The following is an 18,540-nucleotide window of genomic DNA, read 5'->3' on the forward strand; positions in this document are numbered from 1 at the left end:
ACAAATATACAAATTGATCAGAGCCTTGTGACGAGGAAGAGTTATCTATGAATGACACGTCACTGGAGGATTTTCACCTTGCTATTTACACCTCATTAAAATGGGCTCATGTTTAAATTTCCTAATGAATTTTACAAATTGGAAATGTCGGGAGGAAGTTGCGAGATAGTAATGATTGGGGGAGGGGAGGTGGAAGAAGAAGAAGAAAGTTTTGGGCAGGGGAGGTAGGATGGGGTGATTGGATGGGTCAGTGAGAGAATCAATATATTTATGAGATAATGTTTCAACTATCATGCATACTACAACTTCCAGAAGCCCTATCAGAACTGACCATATTTGACTATTTATATCAGTCTTCTAATCTTCCAGCCAATGTCATAGAATAACAAAAACCTCTATAATTAAAGAGATAGTGGAATGCTCATCGGTGTTCCATGTTAACATTTTTAATGTTGAGAATAGGTGAATTACCATCATGCCGAGCTCCTTCCTATTGATGTAAATATATTTGTCCCATTAATTCCAGGGAGTTGAGTATATGTTTCATTTCCTTTATCACAGGTGCACTGGAGAGCCCATGATCACTGCAAATGTAGTTTGTACCTGATAAATAATTATGTACCAATTATTTTGCCATAGGAAATGCTGGTTTAAATGGTGCTAAAGTATAGCTTTATTTATTTATTTTTTGAGATACAACGTGGAACAGGCCCTTGGGGCTCTTCAAGCTGCACCAGCCAGCAACCCCTTAATTAACTCTAGCCTAATCGTGGGGCAACTTACCAATTAACCTACCAACTGGTACGTCTTTACACTGTGGGAGGAAACCAGAGCACTTGGAGGAAATCCGTGTGGTCACAGGGAGAATGTACAAACTCCTTTTAAGGTAGCAGTGGGAAATAACATCTCTGGACTTGATTTGGAAATAATTAGATAACGCCAGTCTTTGGAACATTCCAATTTGAAAATAAAGAAATTTATGGCCGACGAGATTTCGGTTCCTGATCCGCATTAATCTTTTGGGACTCATGTTTCTGAGTTAGAAGATTGAAGATCCAACTCCCGCTCAAGACATCAGAGTTTTGACCCACAAGAATCTAAACTATTCTGGACTAGACTTTGTTTCACTGAGGGACAAAGGTACTATTGGGGATATTTCCTTTTCAATAAAAAAGATTTTAATCTGAGTCTCTGTCTGCCGCTCAAGACCTTGACTCTCAGCACAATAGATGCTTTTCTATGCGAAACAAGTAAGTTCACTCCTAGGTAGTGAACAATATCTATCCCTCATCTAAAACAGACTAGGGTAGAAATACCTAAACAGTAGTGGCTGTACAATCAGCTCTGCTTTGAAATTCATAATTCAATAGATTGAATTTTGCAATGTGGAATACAGTTTCATACAATTTCTGCCATATCATATGTTAAGCATGTGGGACTGAGGACAATTTCTAGCCCATGATCTAGCTGTGCAAGAGCTGCTACACTTCCTGCAGTGCAACATCAGCTGTTCTTTCTTGTAAAAGTCTTTGCTATAGATAGAATGAAGTGATTTAAAGGTGAATGTTACTTGCTTTACCTCAAGAGAAATAAAGGAACCAAACACATTCATAATGGAAGCTGAAAAATGATCAGTGGGTAATTATCCAGTATCGGTGAAGCCCGTGACACAAATCAGTAAAGGTCAGATGATTAATGCCTGGGTCTTACTAATTTATTTGAAGTCATTTGGGAAGGAAGGCCTTACATGTGGAAGGTAATGTATACAGACCCAGAGGCTAGGTGTGGATAACAAAGATGCATGGCATCTTAATGTCGGAGGACATCCCAAGAGTGAGGCATAATGGGGCAAAAAGTGATGGTGAGGTAGAGAGGGGGATGCTGGGAGTGATGATAAGGGAGCTACTCAGGCAAATTACCAAAGAGGACAAATCGATGGAGGTGGAAGTGGCACATTTAGCAGGGCAGTTGCCTCTGAGCTTCTGTAAACCAGGTTCAATCTTGGCCTTTGGCATTGTCCTTGTGCAAAGTGCGTCATCTCCCTGTGACCACCTGGTTCTCTGATTTCATCTCAAAGATATGCAGACTGGCAATTAACCAACCAACATAAAATTATTCCCTTTGTAGGTGGGCGGTTGAATTGATGGGCATTTGGGGAAAATGGATTGTAGGGAAAATTAATGAGGGGCGTGATTTCTCTGTGAGCTGGCATGATGGGCCAAATAGCCTCTTTATTGTACAGAAATTCAGGGAGAGGGAATTCAAAATGCACACAAGAAATAAGCTTGCAGTTAACTGGGTTATGCTGTTACAGAGTAAACAGTGGGAAGCATTCAAAGTCTGAGAGCAAGTACCGCCCAGCTCAAGGACAGATTTTAACCTGTTGTTATAAGACTATTGAATGATTCCCTAGAACAATAAGATGGACTCACAATCGACCTCATTATGAGCTTACATCTTATTGTCTATCTGCACTCCACATGTCTATAACTGTTGCATTTTACTCTGCACTCTGTTATTGTTTTACCTTATACTGCCTTCCTGTATTCTGTGTAATGAATTGCTCTGTATACTCAGAATGCAAGGCAAGCTTTTTACTGTATCCCAGTGCACGTGACAATAATAAACCAATATCAAAGTTATTGTTCTGATGTAAGAGAATTCAGTTTTCAAGAGGACAAAGGCTCCATTTGTTTCTAACCAGCCCTGATCATGTTTTCTAATCTCTTTCTATCTCAGTGATGTCCTTTGGCTTTATAACCTCTCCATATGTCACATCCTCCGGTTCTGGTCTAATGATATCCATGAATTCCTGATTCCTCCAATGGCAGTTGTGCCAGCAGATGCCAAAACCGTGAACTCTAGAATAAAGACAGTAAATGCTAACAGCAGGTTAGGCAGCAACTGTGAAAATCAGAAAGAGTCCATGGTTCAGCTCTAGGACACTTCATCAGAATGGGTCCTTAGTTCTGATGAATGGTTCTAGATTGAAATATTAACTGTTTCTCTCTCCAACAGACACTGCCTGATCTATGGAGTGTTTCCAGCATCTTCATGTTTTTTTCCAATTTCCAGGATTTGTGTATTTATTTCTGTTTTTCCTCCTCTAAGGGACTCCCTAAACCTTTCTTTTCTCTCTTTCAATCTTTTTATTAATATTTAGAATATTATGAATGAGATACAATTCAAATAATGGTAAGGGAATACAAATATATAGACTCCCATTATACATAAAGAAATACATAAACAATGAATACAGCATAAGTAAGTTTCCCAAAACATAAACCATATAGTATATATATGAACAAGGTAAGTTTAGATATTCCATAATATATAATATAAAAAAGAGAAAAAAAAATCTATCTAAGAAAGTTAGCTAATCTACTAATCTAGTATCAAGAAAAAGAAAAAAAACAAAGAAGAAAAAAAAATAAAAAAAACTTTTAAAAAGAGAAAAAAAAATATGTTTTGGTCATGTCCACTTTTGAGAAAATATTGGAAAGATATTTTTGATATTATTTCGGCGGTATTGAACATTGATTTACAACCCCATCCTATTACCGCAATTTTTGGCTTACCGATGATGGACTTACTTCACTTATCTCCTCCCGCCTGTCGAATGATTGCTTTTCTCACTTTGATGGCTAGAAGATCTATTTTGTTGAATTGGAAGGAAATTAATCCTCCCACGGTATTTCATTGGCTTTCTCAAACTATGTTATGTCTAAATTTAGAAAAAATTAGAAGTGCTGTATTTGATACTTCTATTAAATTTGAAAAGATATGGAGACCATTTATTCAATATTTTCATATGATGTAATGGCCCTGTGCCGGGCTTATTGGTTTTTTTTTTCAGCTTTAATCGTATGTATGTTGAGAGGATCGGAGTTGACGTCATTGATGTTTATGTATACTCGTGAGATACTATGAACCTTTCTTTTCTGATCTACCTTTTATCTACCGACGCGAAGGTCTCGCTATGCGGTTCAGTGCCAAACTTTGTTTGCCGATGTTTCTGTGGAATACCTTGAAGGACTGGCTCCATGGAATGTGCTATGTGAACTGTGCCGTCTGTGGCCAGTTCCTTCAGTGTTCAATCACTTGAGCAGAGGTAAGTCCCAGATGTACATACTTGGGCTGAGTGCCCATGTCTCACTGGCAGATTTTGGGGTGCCGTCCCACTGCTGCAGGAGGAGAAAGGAGAGTAAAAGTGGATGAAAATGGGTGCAATTAAATGACTAATATGAGATGATGGTAGAAGGGAAGCAGTAAAACAAAAGCACAGAAGATCTAGAGTGGGAACAAAAAGGCAAAACAGAATAATTATCTGAATTTACCAAAGAGTTATGAATACCTGGATCACACAGCCTGAGAAAGCGGTGAAACAGAGTCACTGTCAGCATCTAGGAAGTGCTGACAGAGGAGATGGGGGTGAGTAGAGAGAGGTTATCGCGGGTGTAATCTTTGGACCTCATTTTAATAAACATGATGTTAGGAGTTGATGGAATGGCAGAGCAGACTTGATTGGCCAAATGGTCTAATTCTGATTCTATGTCGTGTGGTCATATGGTCTTATGTCCAAAAAGGAACAATTATACCATTGTGCATCATACTAGAAGGATTGGCTTTCTCAAATCGGTCTTCGTGACTAGCTCAATTTGTTCCTTGAATATGTTGGGTTGCAAGCATTAAGATAGGGAGATTTGTCTCTTGCATTGCCGTCAGCTGTGTCTACAAGATTCCTGGAAAAGTCAACAACCTTGCATAGTGTGAGAGAGCAGCCATTTTGTTTTTCAAGAAAGGGATTCATTCTCAGTTAAATGTTACAAGCATTGCAAAGGCTGGTGATTTGTAATATGACAATGCAGAGAAAATGGTGTTGGTGCGTGGCCTAGTGGATAAGGCATCAGACTAGTAACCTGAAGGTCACTGGTTCGAGCCTTTGCTAAGGCAGCATGTTTGTGTCCTTGAGCAAGGCACTTAACAACACATTGCTCTGTGACGACACCGGTGCCAAGCTGCTTGGGTCTTAGTGCCCTTCCCTTGGACAACATCGCTGGCGTGGAGAGGGGAAGGCCTGCAGCTTGGGCAACTGCCGGTCTCCCATACAACCCTGCCCAGGCCTGCGCCCTGGAAAACCTTCCAAGGCGCAAATCCATGGTCTCAGAAGACTAACGGATGCCTATAAAAGTTTTTTTTCACTACAAAGAAAAACAGCTTTGTATTACAAAGCCACATACCTCAAAGTATCAAGGAGCTATAGCAAAAACTAGAAAATCAAAAATTAGTAAACTGAGGAATAAAGGGTATTGTTTTTTGAAGGAAGACGAAGACAAATTTCTATTGGATGGAAAGGAAATGGTAAGCTGGTTAAATGGGATCTTTTATATGTTTTCATGGCAAAGTTCAAAGTAAATTTATTATCAAAGTACATGCGTGTCACCAGGTACTACCCTGAGATTTATTTTCTTGCAGGCTTTCACAGTAAATACAAAGATGCACAATAAAATCAATGAAAAGCTGAACACAAAGACAGACAAACAACCAATATGCAAAAGACAACAAACTGTGCAAATACAATAATAATAATAATAATGATGATGATAAACAAATAAGTAATAAGTGATGAAAATACGAGTTGTAGAGTCCTTGAAAGTAAGTCCATAGGTTGTGGAATCAGTTCAGTACTGGGGTGAGTGAAGTTATCCACTCTGGTTCAGGAGCCTGATGATTCAGGGGTAATAACTGTTCCTGAACTTGGTGGTGTGAGAACTAGGGCTAAGGTAGAGGAAGAAGGTAATTTTAGCACTGGGGCAAGAAATCCCAACAATACCAGGGAGCTGTGTAGAATTGTAGAACATCCTGCTGACTGTATTGCAGCCGACTGGACGGCCGTATTCAGGGAAATGAAGCAAAACAACTAACGTCTTGACACAAATGTGTTTTCCTTCAGATAGCAATCAAAATAATGTAAATCATAAATAGATGACTCATAACAATAATCGCTGAATGGGATATTTATCCAACAGGTAGACTGAACAGGAAAACATGTGGCCAACTAAGTCACAAGATCATGGCAATGTCAGGATTGCTCAGAATAGTTCTAAAAGTGAAAAGGAATGAAATAACAAAGTCAAACAGAGGAGGAGATTGCCGTATTTGTTCCCTGATCTCTCTGTTAACAGTTTCTAACCGGAAGGTGGTTATGTTAGCAACACCACAGCAAGGTTAAGGAACGGAATCAGTCAGATTTCCAGTTGTGGTTATGGAGCAACCCTCAGGGAGTGGTAGTAGGTTATCATGCTGGAATAGCAGTGCAGATATTAGAGGAAGATTTCATTACAGGGCAGCAGATGGCCTGTCAATAAGCAAACGGCTTCAGAAACACAAGAGGTTTCATATTCTAATACCTGTAGCAGAACAAAAGGCACTGGAGGAACACAACAGTTCAGGTAGCATCAGTGGAGGGAAGTGAGTAGTCGATGTTTTGGTTCAAGACCTTTCATCTGCACTGGAAAGAAAGGGGGCGGGGGGAGAGGCAGTATAAAAAGGTGGAGGGAAGGAGACGGGTGACAGGTGGATCCAATGAGGGGGTGCAGTAAGTAGATGAGGGCAGGAATGATGTCAAAAGCTGAGAGAAGAGCCAGTGAGAGGAGTATGTGGGGTGATGAGCAGATGGGGAGTGTGGGGGGGGGGGAAGGGTAGGAGATGGGGAAGAGTGCCAGTGGATCAGAAGAACATAGAAAAATAAAGAAGGGGAAAAGAGGGGAAAATGGGAAAGGGGACAAATGGACCAGAGATTTGAGAACATGAATTTCATGTCACCAGGCTGGAGATTAGCCACAGTAGGACATGAGGTTTTCCTCTAACTGTAGCTCCATCCAATGCTTCTCTTGCTGTCTCTCTTCCCTATATTCCTTGCTCCACTAAACTCTAATACCACATACCATCATTTTAAGTCCTTTGTTACTTCCACCTATCACCTCCCAGTTTTTCATATCATTCCCTCCCTCATCTGTTTGTCACCCCAACCCCACCCCTCTCAGCTAGATCTACCTGTCACCTGTCAGCTCCTGCTCTATGCCATCAACCCCCTCCTTTTTCCCCCTTTCTTACTAGTTCAGATGAAGGGTCTTGACCTGAAACATCTACTGTCTATTTCCCTCCACAGATGCTGCCTGACCCATTGAGTTCCTGCATCACCTTTTGTGTTGCTATAATTTTCATTTGTTCTATTTTCCCTATTAAATGGATTCAGGGCCTCAAGCTGCAGTGCCACCCAATCGAAGCTGGTATGCACCACCAGGGGCAGCATGGTGCAACATCCAGGCTGGAATTGGCGCTGCCCACCCCCTAAGTGTTCGCTCTGAAGAACACAAGTCCTACTGTGATCTTCAGTATTCATGGAATCAGGGTCTATATATATTTTGTGTGGTCATATTTTATTGACATCCTATATGTGTTTGCTATCTTGTATGTCTGCGGACTAAGCCTCAGGCTGCAGTGTTGCCTGTTTATGCCACCGGGAGAGAGGCGTCAGAACCCGTGAGCTCCACCAAGGGTGCTGTGGCACGATGTCCAGGCCGGAGTTGGTGCTGCCCCCCAGTGTTTGCTCAGCAGAAGACAAGCTCTATTGTGGTCAACTGCAGATTTCTGTGGCATTGATGGCTGAAGTCTGGACAGTGGCTGTATCTTATGATACCTTTATGTGCTTTCTATTTTGTACGTGCTATGGGTACTTTGTGCTGTGTGTGACTGTTGGTACTGTGTTTTGCACCTTGACCCCAGAGTAACGCTGTCTCATTTGGCTGTATTCATGAATGGCTGAATGACAATTAAACTTGGATGGAATTGAATTGAATTTTTGCTCTCACCACCACTTTTCCTTCCCTGATGCACCATCAATAACTCTCGGAGATGTGAGGTGAGAGATAGGCTTTTATTAGCTGGAAGAAAGCACTGTCAGCAGCAAGAGACCATCACACAACATCCTGGAGACCGAGGGAGGGGCAGTGCCTCCAATCGCCTTTATACAGGGGTCTGTGGGAGGAGCCACAGGAGCAGTCAGCAGGGGGGCGTGTCCAGACAGGTATATGTAGTTCACCACATTCCCAAAGTAACTTTCCATGCTCAATTCCACCAGTCCCCATATTCAATGGATCATTTGGTGTGTATTCTTCCAACTTGTCTATGATGCTACTGGTAGAGATTCTATCCCCATCCATCTCCTTTCAGCATTTTGAAGCATAAAGGTTACCTTCAACTTCTCAGCCCTTGTCTGAATGATGTTAAGGTCATCCTGCAGGTGGGCATGTGAGGATGTGTGGATGAAATTAACGATTGTTAGCAAAAATTTCCATTTCTGTACACAGTATATGCTGAAGGAGAGATTCTTGATGAAATTAGTGAAGGCAGCTGAGCCTAGGACAATGCCCAAAGCAGCTCTAACATAATGTCCTGGGGTTGGAATAAAAGCTTAGACTATTTTCTGTACAGGGAGAAAATTCAGGAATCAGAGGTGCAAAGGGTCTCGAGAGTCCTCGTGCAGGGTTCCCTAAAAGTTATCTTGCAGGTTAACTTGCTGGTAATGAAGTCAAAAGCAATGTTAGCATTAATTTTGAGAGGATGAGAATATAAATGCCAAAATATAATAATGAGGCTTCATAAGACATTCATCAGACCACACTTGGAACTACAGATAAGGAAGAAAGGTTGTGCGAGCATTGGAGATAGTCCAGAGGAAAGTCATGAGACTGATCGAAGGAATGAAAAGGTTAGCATATGAGGAGCATTTCATGGCTTTGGGCCTGTACTTGCTGGAGTTTAGAAGAATGAGGAGGGACCTCATTGAAATCTCTCGAATACTGAAAAAAAAACTGATAGAGTTAATGTGGAGAGGATGTTTCTTATAGTGGGGAGTCTTGGACCAGAGGGCACAACCTTAGAATACAGGGGTGTCCCTTTAGAACAGAGATTAAGAAAAAATTATTTAGCTAGAGGGTGGTGCATCTGTGGAATTCACTGCCACAAATGGCTGTGGAGGTCAAGTCATTGGGTATACTTAAACTGGAGGCTGATAGGATCTTAATTAGAAAGGGAGTCAAAGGTTACTGGGACAAGGCAGAAGAATTGGGTGGAGAGGATAATGATCAGCCATGATGGAATGGCTGAGCAGGCTTGATGGGCCAAATGGCCTAATTCTGCTCCTACTGAATGTCTTATGTCTTATGGAAATGATTGACATCCATCAATCATATCAATGTATAATATTATCTGTTGAAATCAGTCACTGCATGCTTTGCTAACAATTTTAGCATTCCAAGCTTCTAAACTGAATAGAACATAAAATGTAGAACACTGTAGCTCAGAAACAGTCCCTTTGGCCCACCGAATTGTGTTGAAATAATTAAATACCTAAAAACTATTCCCCTCTGTCAACACAATGTCCATATCCTTCAATTCTCTGTTTGTCTGAGAGCATCCTAAACACCTCCATGATCACCCTTGGCAATGCATTCCAGGCACCCACTGGGTTCTTTGTGAAAATAAATGTCCCACACATATCCTTTGAATTTACCCTCCTCACATTAAATGCACACCCTCTATTACTTGCCATTTTGACCCTGGGGCAAAGATACTGGTTGTCTACTCTACTTATTCCTCTCATAATGTTACAAACCTCTATCAGATGAAATTACATTATAAATAATCTCCACTGAAATTGTTAACTTCTTGACACTTAGAAAGTAGCTTTGGATTGACCTTTAAAGATTAAAGAGATATTTGATCCAGGTGTATAATGAGCTTTAAAAACACGTTTATTATTTATTTATTCTATTTGTGGGAGACTCAGTGGTGGTTTACTGATGACATTGGTTATTATCAGATTTGTAGCTTGCAGAGGTGATGACACAGTTTGGATTGTTTAATTCCAGCATATGGCTATTCACTTATGAAACAAAAATACACTTACAGCTCAAATGTGTTTAGCACTTACCTACCACGAGAGTTCATTGGGGTCACTCTGGTAGCTGTTTACATTCCACCTCAGGTCAATGAAACAGAGCAATAGATGTATCTGGATTTCAGCAACGCATTTGATAAGGTACCCCATGCAAGGCTCATTGAGAAAGTAAGGAGGCATGGGATCCAAGGGAACATTGCTGTGTGGATCCAGAACTGGCTTGCTCACAGAAGGCAAAGCGTGGTTGTAGACGGGTCATATTCTGCATGAAGGTTGGTCACCAGTGGTGTGCCTCAGGGACCAGTGGAGGGATGGGTTAGTAAATTTGCTGATGACATAAAGGTTGGGGCTGTGTGGATAATGTGCAGGGCTGTCAGAGGTTATAGCAGGACATTGAAAGGATGGAAAACTGGGCTGAGAAGAGGCAGATGGAGTTCAACCCAGATAAGTGTGAGGTTGTTCATTTTGGTAGGTCAAATATGATGGCAGAATATAGTATTAATGGTAAGTCTCTTGGCAGTGTGGAGGATCAGAGGGATCTTGGGGTCTGAGTCCATTAGACACTCAAAGCTGCTGCGCAGGTTAACTCTGTGATTAGGAAAGCATACGGTGCATTGGCCTTACCCCACTTGGAGTACTGTGCTCAGTTCTGGTTGCCTCACTATAGGAAGGATGTGGAAGCCATAGAAAGGGCGCAGAGGAGATTTACAAGGATGTTGCCTAGATTGGGGAGCATGCCTTATGAAAACAGTTTGAGTGAACTCGGCCTGTTTTCCTTGGAGCGACAGAGGATGAGAGGTGACCTGATAGAGGTGTATAAGATGATGAGAGGCATTGATCATGTGGATAGTCAGGGGCTTTTTCCCAGGGCTGAAATGGCTAGCACGAGAGGGCATAGTTTTCTGATTCTGATTCTGATCTATCTTTTCAGCTTTTTGTCTCTCCTTTTCAGAACCTTCCATGCATCACCACGTTTTTATACAAAATAATGCACGTTCCACCCCGGCACTATGTAGGGTACCACAGGGACCAGTGCTAAGTCCTGAGGCCGCTCACAATCTATATCAGTGACTTTGATAAGGGGTTCAAGTGTAACATGTGCAAGATTCTTGATGATACAACACTGGATGGCAATTAGGTATGAGGAGGATGCAAATTTTAGGGGCTATAGTGGCAAAACCAAAAACCAAACAAAATCAAAACAATTGCTGCCAGGATGCAACCACTACAGAGATGTTATACTGGCTTGACCCGCCCCAGCTCCAATGACTCTTCAAATTCTTTATTAGGAATTGGCAAATATGTAATCTAGAAGCAATGAACTTAAGCATACCCAAGTGTAAGCTGAACATTATTCAGCAATATTAAGCGATATGAACTCCGCCAGTCACAAGTTACAAACTGCCGCAAAATAAGCAAGAATATGTGACCTATTCCCTTCTCTTTTACTACGCCCCCGCTCATGTGACTAGTTGCCATAACAAACAAAATAAACACACAACACAGAATGCAAAGCAGAGAGAGAGAGACAGATGCATGGCTCCTACAGGGGGATATAGATAGGCTAAATGAATCGGTAAGCTAATGGGAAAAATGTGATGTCATCCACTTTGGGGGGAAAATATAGACACAGTGTTTTCCCATTGATGAGAATGAAGAGAGCTGGTGTCTGGAGGAAACTGTGTCCTTGTATAAAGTCACAGAGATGTCGCAGGATAGAGAGAATAACAGTGGGCTGTCAAAGACCATCAGAGCAGCAGAGGGGTCAGGAGATTTGGTTCTTGAACCTTCAGCTGGCCACTTTGGGCTTACTCTTGTGGAATGGCTTCACAGCAACCTGGGTTTGAACAAGTTGGTGGACTGTGTGTGTTGGACTATGCCACAGATTATCTAATCACTGGTCCTTTGTACTTGATGGGAATTTGCTGTCTGCAAACTGGCGGAAACTTTGCAACAGCAGCTTATTGGCTGAAAAGCACTGGCACCCAAGGCACTAGACAGAGAACAAATACTGCCAGTTCTGGCATCAGATTCAGGTTTAGTATCACTGGCATATGTTGTGAAATTTGTTGTCTTGCAGGAGCATTACATTGTGATACATAATAAAAAAGCTAAGTTATAATAAGTAATATATATAAAATACTAAATTAAAAAAGTTGTCCAAAAGAGAAAATAGTAGTGAGGTAGTGTACATGGATTCATCGTGCATTCAGAAATCCAATGGCAGAGAGTAAGAAGCTATTTCTGAAATATTGAGTGTGTGTCTTCAGGCTCCTGTACTCTTCCTTAATGGTAGCAATGAGAAGAGGGTGATGGGGGTCCTTAATAATGGATGCCACCTTTTTGAGGCATCGTCTTTTGAAGGCAATCTGAATTTAAAAATAATCATGAACTTGGAATTATTCAGCAGTCCAGAATGCATTTGTGATGACAGGGGATTAACAATTTATGGTGCTGACTTTTCATCTGAATTACCTGGTCATTAATGCTATATAATTCTCCTTAAATGTTGTCTGACATGTGGAAATTTACAGTGAAGTCTATTTTCATTGATACAGAACAAGTCCCATCAGTTTACTGTTAAAGTATTTAATATTTCACCAAGGGCAAATCATTCAGTGGGTCAAAATTCATAAAGTTATTTATGTTTATGGGTTGCTTGAGACCGAATATCCCAAAGATACTGTATACTGATAAGTTACTGTAAGTTACACTTTAAGGAAAGACTATAAGAGTATGAGAAAAAGGAGCAGAATTAGACCATTCAGCCCATCAAGTCTATTCTGCCATTCTATCATAGTTGTGTTCATAAATTACACAACTATAAATTACACATTATAAATTACATAATGGGTGGAACAGTAGTGTAGTGGTTCGCACAGTATAGGTGACCTGGGTTCAGTTCCTGCCAGTGCCTATAGAGTTTGTATGTTCTCCCCGTGACCCTGTAGGTGCTCCGGTTTCCTCCCACAGTCCAAAGATGTAGTGGTTGGTAGGCTAATTGGCCGTTGTAAAATTGTCCTGTGATTAGGCTAGGCTTAAATTGGGGGATTTCTGGGCAGCATGACTCAAAGCGCCAGAATGGCATACTCCATGCTGAATCTCAATAAATAAATTATCCCTCCCATCTCCATTCTCTGGCCTTCTCCCTATAAACTCTGACGCCCTTACTAATGAAGAACCCCTCAACCTCTGCTTTACACATATGGAATGGCCTGGCCTCCACAAGCATCTCCAGCAATGAATTAAACATATTCACCTCCCTCTGGCTATAGACATTCCTCTGTACTAAAGGGACATCCTTGTATTCTGAGGCTGTGCCCTCTGGCCCTAGATTCCCCCCACCATAGGAAACAGCTTCTCCACATCCACTCTGTTGAGGCCTTTCAATATTTGCTAGGTTTCAATGAGGTCCCCCTGCCTTCTTCTAAACTCCAGTGTGTACAGGCCCAGACCCATCAAACGATCCTCATACATTTTCATTTCCAGAGTCATTCTCGTGAACCTCCTCTTGACCCTCTGCAATACCAGCACATCTTTTCTTAGCTCACAGTATCCAATTGTGGTTTGATCAATGCATTACAAAGCCTCAGTTGGACAATCTTGGTTCTTTTCTCTGGAATGGTGGAGGCTGAGCGGAAACCTGATAGAAGTTTATAAGATTATGAAAGGCATAGATAGAGCAAAAAACCAATATCTTGTACCCAGCATCAAAATATCTAATACTTGAGGGCATTAATTTAAGATGAAAGGGGGGTCAATTCTAAAGAGAGATATGTGGCAAGATTGACAGAGTGTGGTGGGTGGCTGCATATTGCTGATGGGCAAATATGGTAGAGATGTTAAAGAGGGTCTTAGCTGGGCACATGAACCCGAACTGTCAATTGCGGATTTGCCTCCATAGATGCTGTTTGATCTGGTATGTTTCTCCAGGATGTTGCCTGTTATTCCAGACTCTATTATTTGCAGTCTGTTGTGTCCCCCATCTTCAACGTTACATCCAAAGCAGCACATGTTGGAGAGACACATCACCCACACTCCCAAAACCAAGCATTCCACTTGGGGCTCTGTCACATCAATGCGCTTCAGGGAGGGTGGAACAAATTCAATCCATGGACCTTCCTAAAATTTCCTTGAGAGAAGATCACATACTCGCTAACTGTGAGGAATCCCTGCATGATGACTGATCAAGATGGAGAAGGGAAAGTTAGGAAGGCACTAACTTCGCTGGCGCAAAGCATCTGAAACACTTCTCCTGGCAGCCAGTCAAGCATCACTTACCCCGACCTGGCGCAGTTTGAGGTTTAAACCCGGGGCTTGCCAGTCATTGCAGACTGGCACTGAGAGGCAGAAGTAGGACTGGTAAATTTGGAGTTTAAAAGTGAGGAAGTAGGTGGAAGCTCAGAGCCACTGCTTGTCCTGCTTAATACCCCCATCTGGGCTCAATGGTGGCTAGCTGAGATGGATTCTGGTATTCTCCTAATGCGTTGAAAGTGAGATGGGGTAGGTTCAAGGGGAACGTGAGACTGAGGTTTTTACTCAGAGAGTTGTGTGGATGCCTGGAATGCGCTGTCTGGTGTGGTGGTAGAGGCAAATACATTAGAGGCTTTTAAGAGACGTTTACATAGGCATATGAATGTGAGGAAGATGGAGGGATATAGACATTGTGTAAGTGGGGGGGATTAGTGTTCGGGGATTTTTCAGTTTGCCTTTTAGCTGGTTCGGTACAACATAGTGGGCTGAAGGGCCATTTCCTGTGCTGTTCTGTTCTATGTTCATTTAAACCTAATCACCTTTGGGTGATGATAATGGTGAAGTGAACTGAAAGTTTTCAGTGATATGTGGTACTGGAAAGGAGTACTTTGAGTGTGTCTAGAAGTACAGCAAATTATTAGATCATGCCAGTTTCTCTGGTTGTTCCATCAAACACTAACAGAAATGACTAGTTGCTTATTTGTACAGAAATTAATCTTCCCTCTTTAATAAGTTAGAGCAGAAGATGTTTGCTAATCTGCAGTTTGGGTTGGATTATTTTGATAATCATGTAAGTTAAATATTTTCCGAGCAAAATAAATACTGAAAGAGTTTATATATATATATATAAAACATAGTTCTGTATAAAACCAATGTGCCTTCAAGCTTTGCACTGTCTCAATGTATATATTAAGAAATATATATTTAGATGTACTATTTGATGGTCATATACAAAATCAAATATGTTGTAACTGTGTATGTATTTGATTGTAATCCTCTCACTTTAACGTTACCCCGCTGCGAATGCAACGCTGTGAACTGGAAACCTACCTTACCCTCTGCTCGGTATCACAGTTGCTGTCACATTCCTTCTCACTCCTCCCCTCAGATCACGTAGCCAGTCCTGTCGCTCCCTATCCAACGTGAAGCAAACCAACCCTCCTTATCTCCTCCTCCTTCCCACTTGTGGCCAAGCCTAAACGCTCAAGCCGAGCTAGTTCTCGGGGACGCGATAGCGAGGCAGCTCGCAGCCAGCTCGCAGGCGACAGTGTTGGGAATCGACAAGAGGCAGGGAGAGCCCTGCAATTTGGCAGGGGAATTCCCTCCCCTCTCGCTGGGGCTGGATTCCCCCAGTCTCAGGGACACAGGAATAGGCTGACTCCCCATGCACCAAGAGGGAGAGAATTTATTTGTGCTATGAACTCTGCAGAGAAGGCCACGTTTTCAGTGCACGCTCTCCTAATCTGCAAACAAAAAGTTGCAATATTTTCTTGACTCAGAGGCGGATGAAACGCACCACCTGCCTTTAGATGTTAAACGACCGACCTGGAAGCAAGATTTGTCAGCTCTAGCTCAGAAACCTTTCATTAATCTTATCCGCATTTCCACTCTGGAGGACACGGGAGGTTGGTTCGAGATTATTGCATTTGACTTTTTTATATGTGTGGAAGATAGTAACTGGGTCAAAAATCGCAAGGATATTGTGGATCGTTATGTAATCGGAAGCGATAATGCCTGAAGTAGCTGTCTAAAGAGATAGCAAACATTGACAATAAAACGCCTGGTTAGAAGGAAGGGGCGTTTCTAGATACTGGTCAGCGCGTGTAAATCACGGAAAAGTTGGCTTCTGATGTTGTGACAGTGATCAGGCTTTCCTGAATTTGGAAGGAAATGGTTCTGGTGTCTTGGAAGGGTTTTTAGTGACGCGATCCTCCCACGTGTCAGTCCTCAATAACCGCAACTCTAGCTCAGTTTACAAGCAAGCATAAGGAGGAATTAAGCTGTCCACTCTCCGGATCCCATCCCAGAACAATGGAGCAAAACAACAACCAACCCGTGCAGGAAGAGAAGAGCAAGGCTGAGAAGAGGTTCTCCCTGTGGTACATGGGGTGGTCCACACTGGACAGGAGGACCACCTTGCCCATGTTACCCTGGCTGATGGCCGAGATCCGTAGGCGCTGTGAGAAACAGGAGTCGGGGTCGTCCTTGGCGGCGCGGGAGGTCCTCCTCATTCTCAGCCCACCCCTCGTCCGATGTGTCCCCCAGGCTACCGGTGGTAACTCGTCCGTCTTCATCTTTGAGCATAAGGCGCAGCACATCATCAGGTTCATCCATAACAGTCATGACCTCACCTACTTTGCCTATCTCATCAGGACTCAGCCTGACAACCCCGAGACCGAGATGGCCTGCCACGTTTTCAGAGGCACCGACCCCAATCAGGTAGGCCATTGGTCCACCAAATAGAGTATGGTTGCATTACATTTGACGTGTGTCTCAGTGATTGCAGGTAGAATGATCTGCTGGGTCCCTTTGTAGACAGACCCAGATAGAAATTGTACCAAGATTGTGCAGTCAGTATGCCATATCTGATCCTGAACAATTACATCTGGTGTGAAAAATCTTGATTATCAAGAGTCTGGCACAGTTTGGGAACTGTATTTCCCAAAATAATTTATATTTATATCAAAATATAAATCTGTGCAGTAGGTTGAACTGGAGTTGCAGTCACTGCCAAAACGACACTGTTCTGAGATTTCAAACCTAGAATTTATCAAAATACTCCTTAGACACATAAAAACAGAATGTTTCATTGTAACATTTTAACTCCAACATAAGTGCAAAGCAAATACTTAATTGCCTTTGGATGATGATAAAGGTCAAGTGAACTGAAGTTTTCACTGATATGTGGTATCCGGAGAGAAGTACTTTCAATGTGAGAGACATTGTGTATAAGAGTACAGCAAAAGGGGATCATGACAGATTCCCTGGTTTTCCCATCAAACACAAGCAGAAATCGCTAGTTGTGTATTTGTACAGAAATTAACCTTTCCTGTTTAATAAGTTAGAGCAGAACATGTTTGCTAGTCTGCAGTTTGAGTTATTTTCATATCATGTCAGTTAAGTATTTTCCAAGCAAATGTATACTAAAGGATATACTGTATAAAACCAATGTGCCTTTAAGGTATGCGCTGCCTCAATATACAGGTATATCTGTATATATTAATAAAATATATATTTAGATATACTGTTCGATGTTCATGTACAAAAGAATCTTTGTACACTAATATACAATTTCTATATGCCAAATGACCGATGAAGTTAGGTGCTTTTTCCAGTCTAAAGCTTAAAGATTCAGTATTTTTGTGAATGTGGAATCCCATAATAAAATCCAGATATAAAGATAAATTACTTTGGGGAAATGTTTGCTGAGACTGACTGTTAATATTCAAAGATTTTTCACACCAGATTGATTGACAAGGATCAGATGTGCCTCCTGGGTTCAGAACCTCAGTAAAGTTTTGGTAATTCCTGGAGAGTTTTCAATAGGGTTCTCTGCATTCAAATTAATTCCAGCATATGTTCTGGCATAGAATGATTCTATTGTTCAGGACTTTGAACACTGGGGTTTTAAGCACAGGGTACAAAATGTGTTCTCAGGTGAAGGCTAAATAGTTGGCTTTCTGTATGTGAGGGCATAATGATGGAGTACAGAGGAGTATGACCTCATTGCAAGCAGCCAGTGTGAATGGGTGTACTGTGGCTGGCCATGTGGAACTGAATTCAGACAGGGTGTGCTTGTGTGCAGAGTATACCAAGGTCTTATCCGCAGTTTAATTTGACACCAGTAAGTGTAAAATAGAAGTGTTGTCCATGTTTGGTTAGCTTAGTTTTCTTTGTCAATTGGCAGCAGTTTTGCAATAACCTAATTCCCTACTTTGTAATCTATTGGAATTATCCAACCTGAAGGAGGTTGAAGATCTTAGAATGGCAAAGGTAACACAGTGTGGCATTTACATCCAGCTCTATAACTGATGTCTCACTTTGTATCTAAAATTAGGATCCATCAGTAGCAGCAGTGTGTCAGAATGGAATTCCATGTTGTTGGACTATATTTGGAATTGGATTGCATTAACACTGCTGTGAAACAATCAAAAAGTGTTCTGTACTTTTCCATTGAAATATGTATACATTTTAATTCTGCCCACACTCTGTCGGTTCCTAGCTCTCTTCTCTGGAATGGTATAATGTGGACTTTTTTGGTCTTGTGTATTCTACATGCAGTTTTACAGCCCCCTTTTTTTAATTGTTAGAACTCTCATCAG

The 18,540-nt window shown here is 41.6% G+C and overlaps 1 protein-coding gene and 1 long non-coding RNA gene across 3 annotated transcripts in view; one reads left to right on the forward strand and one right to left on the reverse strand.

The window, feature by feature from the left end:
- Window positions 1-15,371, reverse strand: part of LOC140715619 (uncharacterized) — a 44,823-nt gene extending 29,452 nt beyond the window's left edge. The window contains exon 1 of the long non-coding RNA XR_012096177.1: window positions 15,269-15,371. This is a non-coding gene — a long non-coding RNA (uncharacterized lncRNA). The remainder of the gene's footprint in view (window positions 1-15,268) is intronic.
- Window positions 15,372-15,443: 72 nt separating this feature from the next.
- Window positions 15,444-18,540, forward strand: part of tbc1d4 (TBC1 domain family, member 4) — a 286,904-nt gene continuing 283,807 nt past the window's right edge. The window contains exon 1 of one of the 2 annotated variants that reach the window (XM_073027970.1): window positions 15,444-16,657. In XM_073027970.1, the coding sequence (XP_072884071.1) occupies window positions 16,250-16,657 (408 nt within the window). In that variant the 5' untranslated portion in view covers window positions 15,444-16,249. The remainder of the gene's footprint in view (window positions 16,658-18,540) is intronic. The other variant, XM_073027976.1, reaches the window with a different exon arrangement.

Source organism: Hemitrygon akajei, chromosome 2 (assembly GCF_048418815.1).
Source record: "Hemitrygon akajei chromosome 2, sHemAka1.3, whole genome shotgun sequence".
Classification (NCBI taxonomy): domain Eukaryota; kingdom Metazoa; phylum Chordata; class Chondrichthyes; order Myliobatiformes; family Dasyatidae; genus Hemitrygon; species Hemitrygon akajei.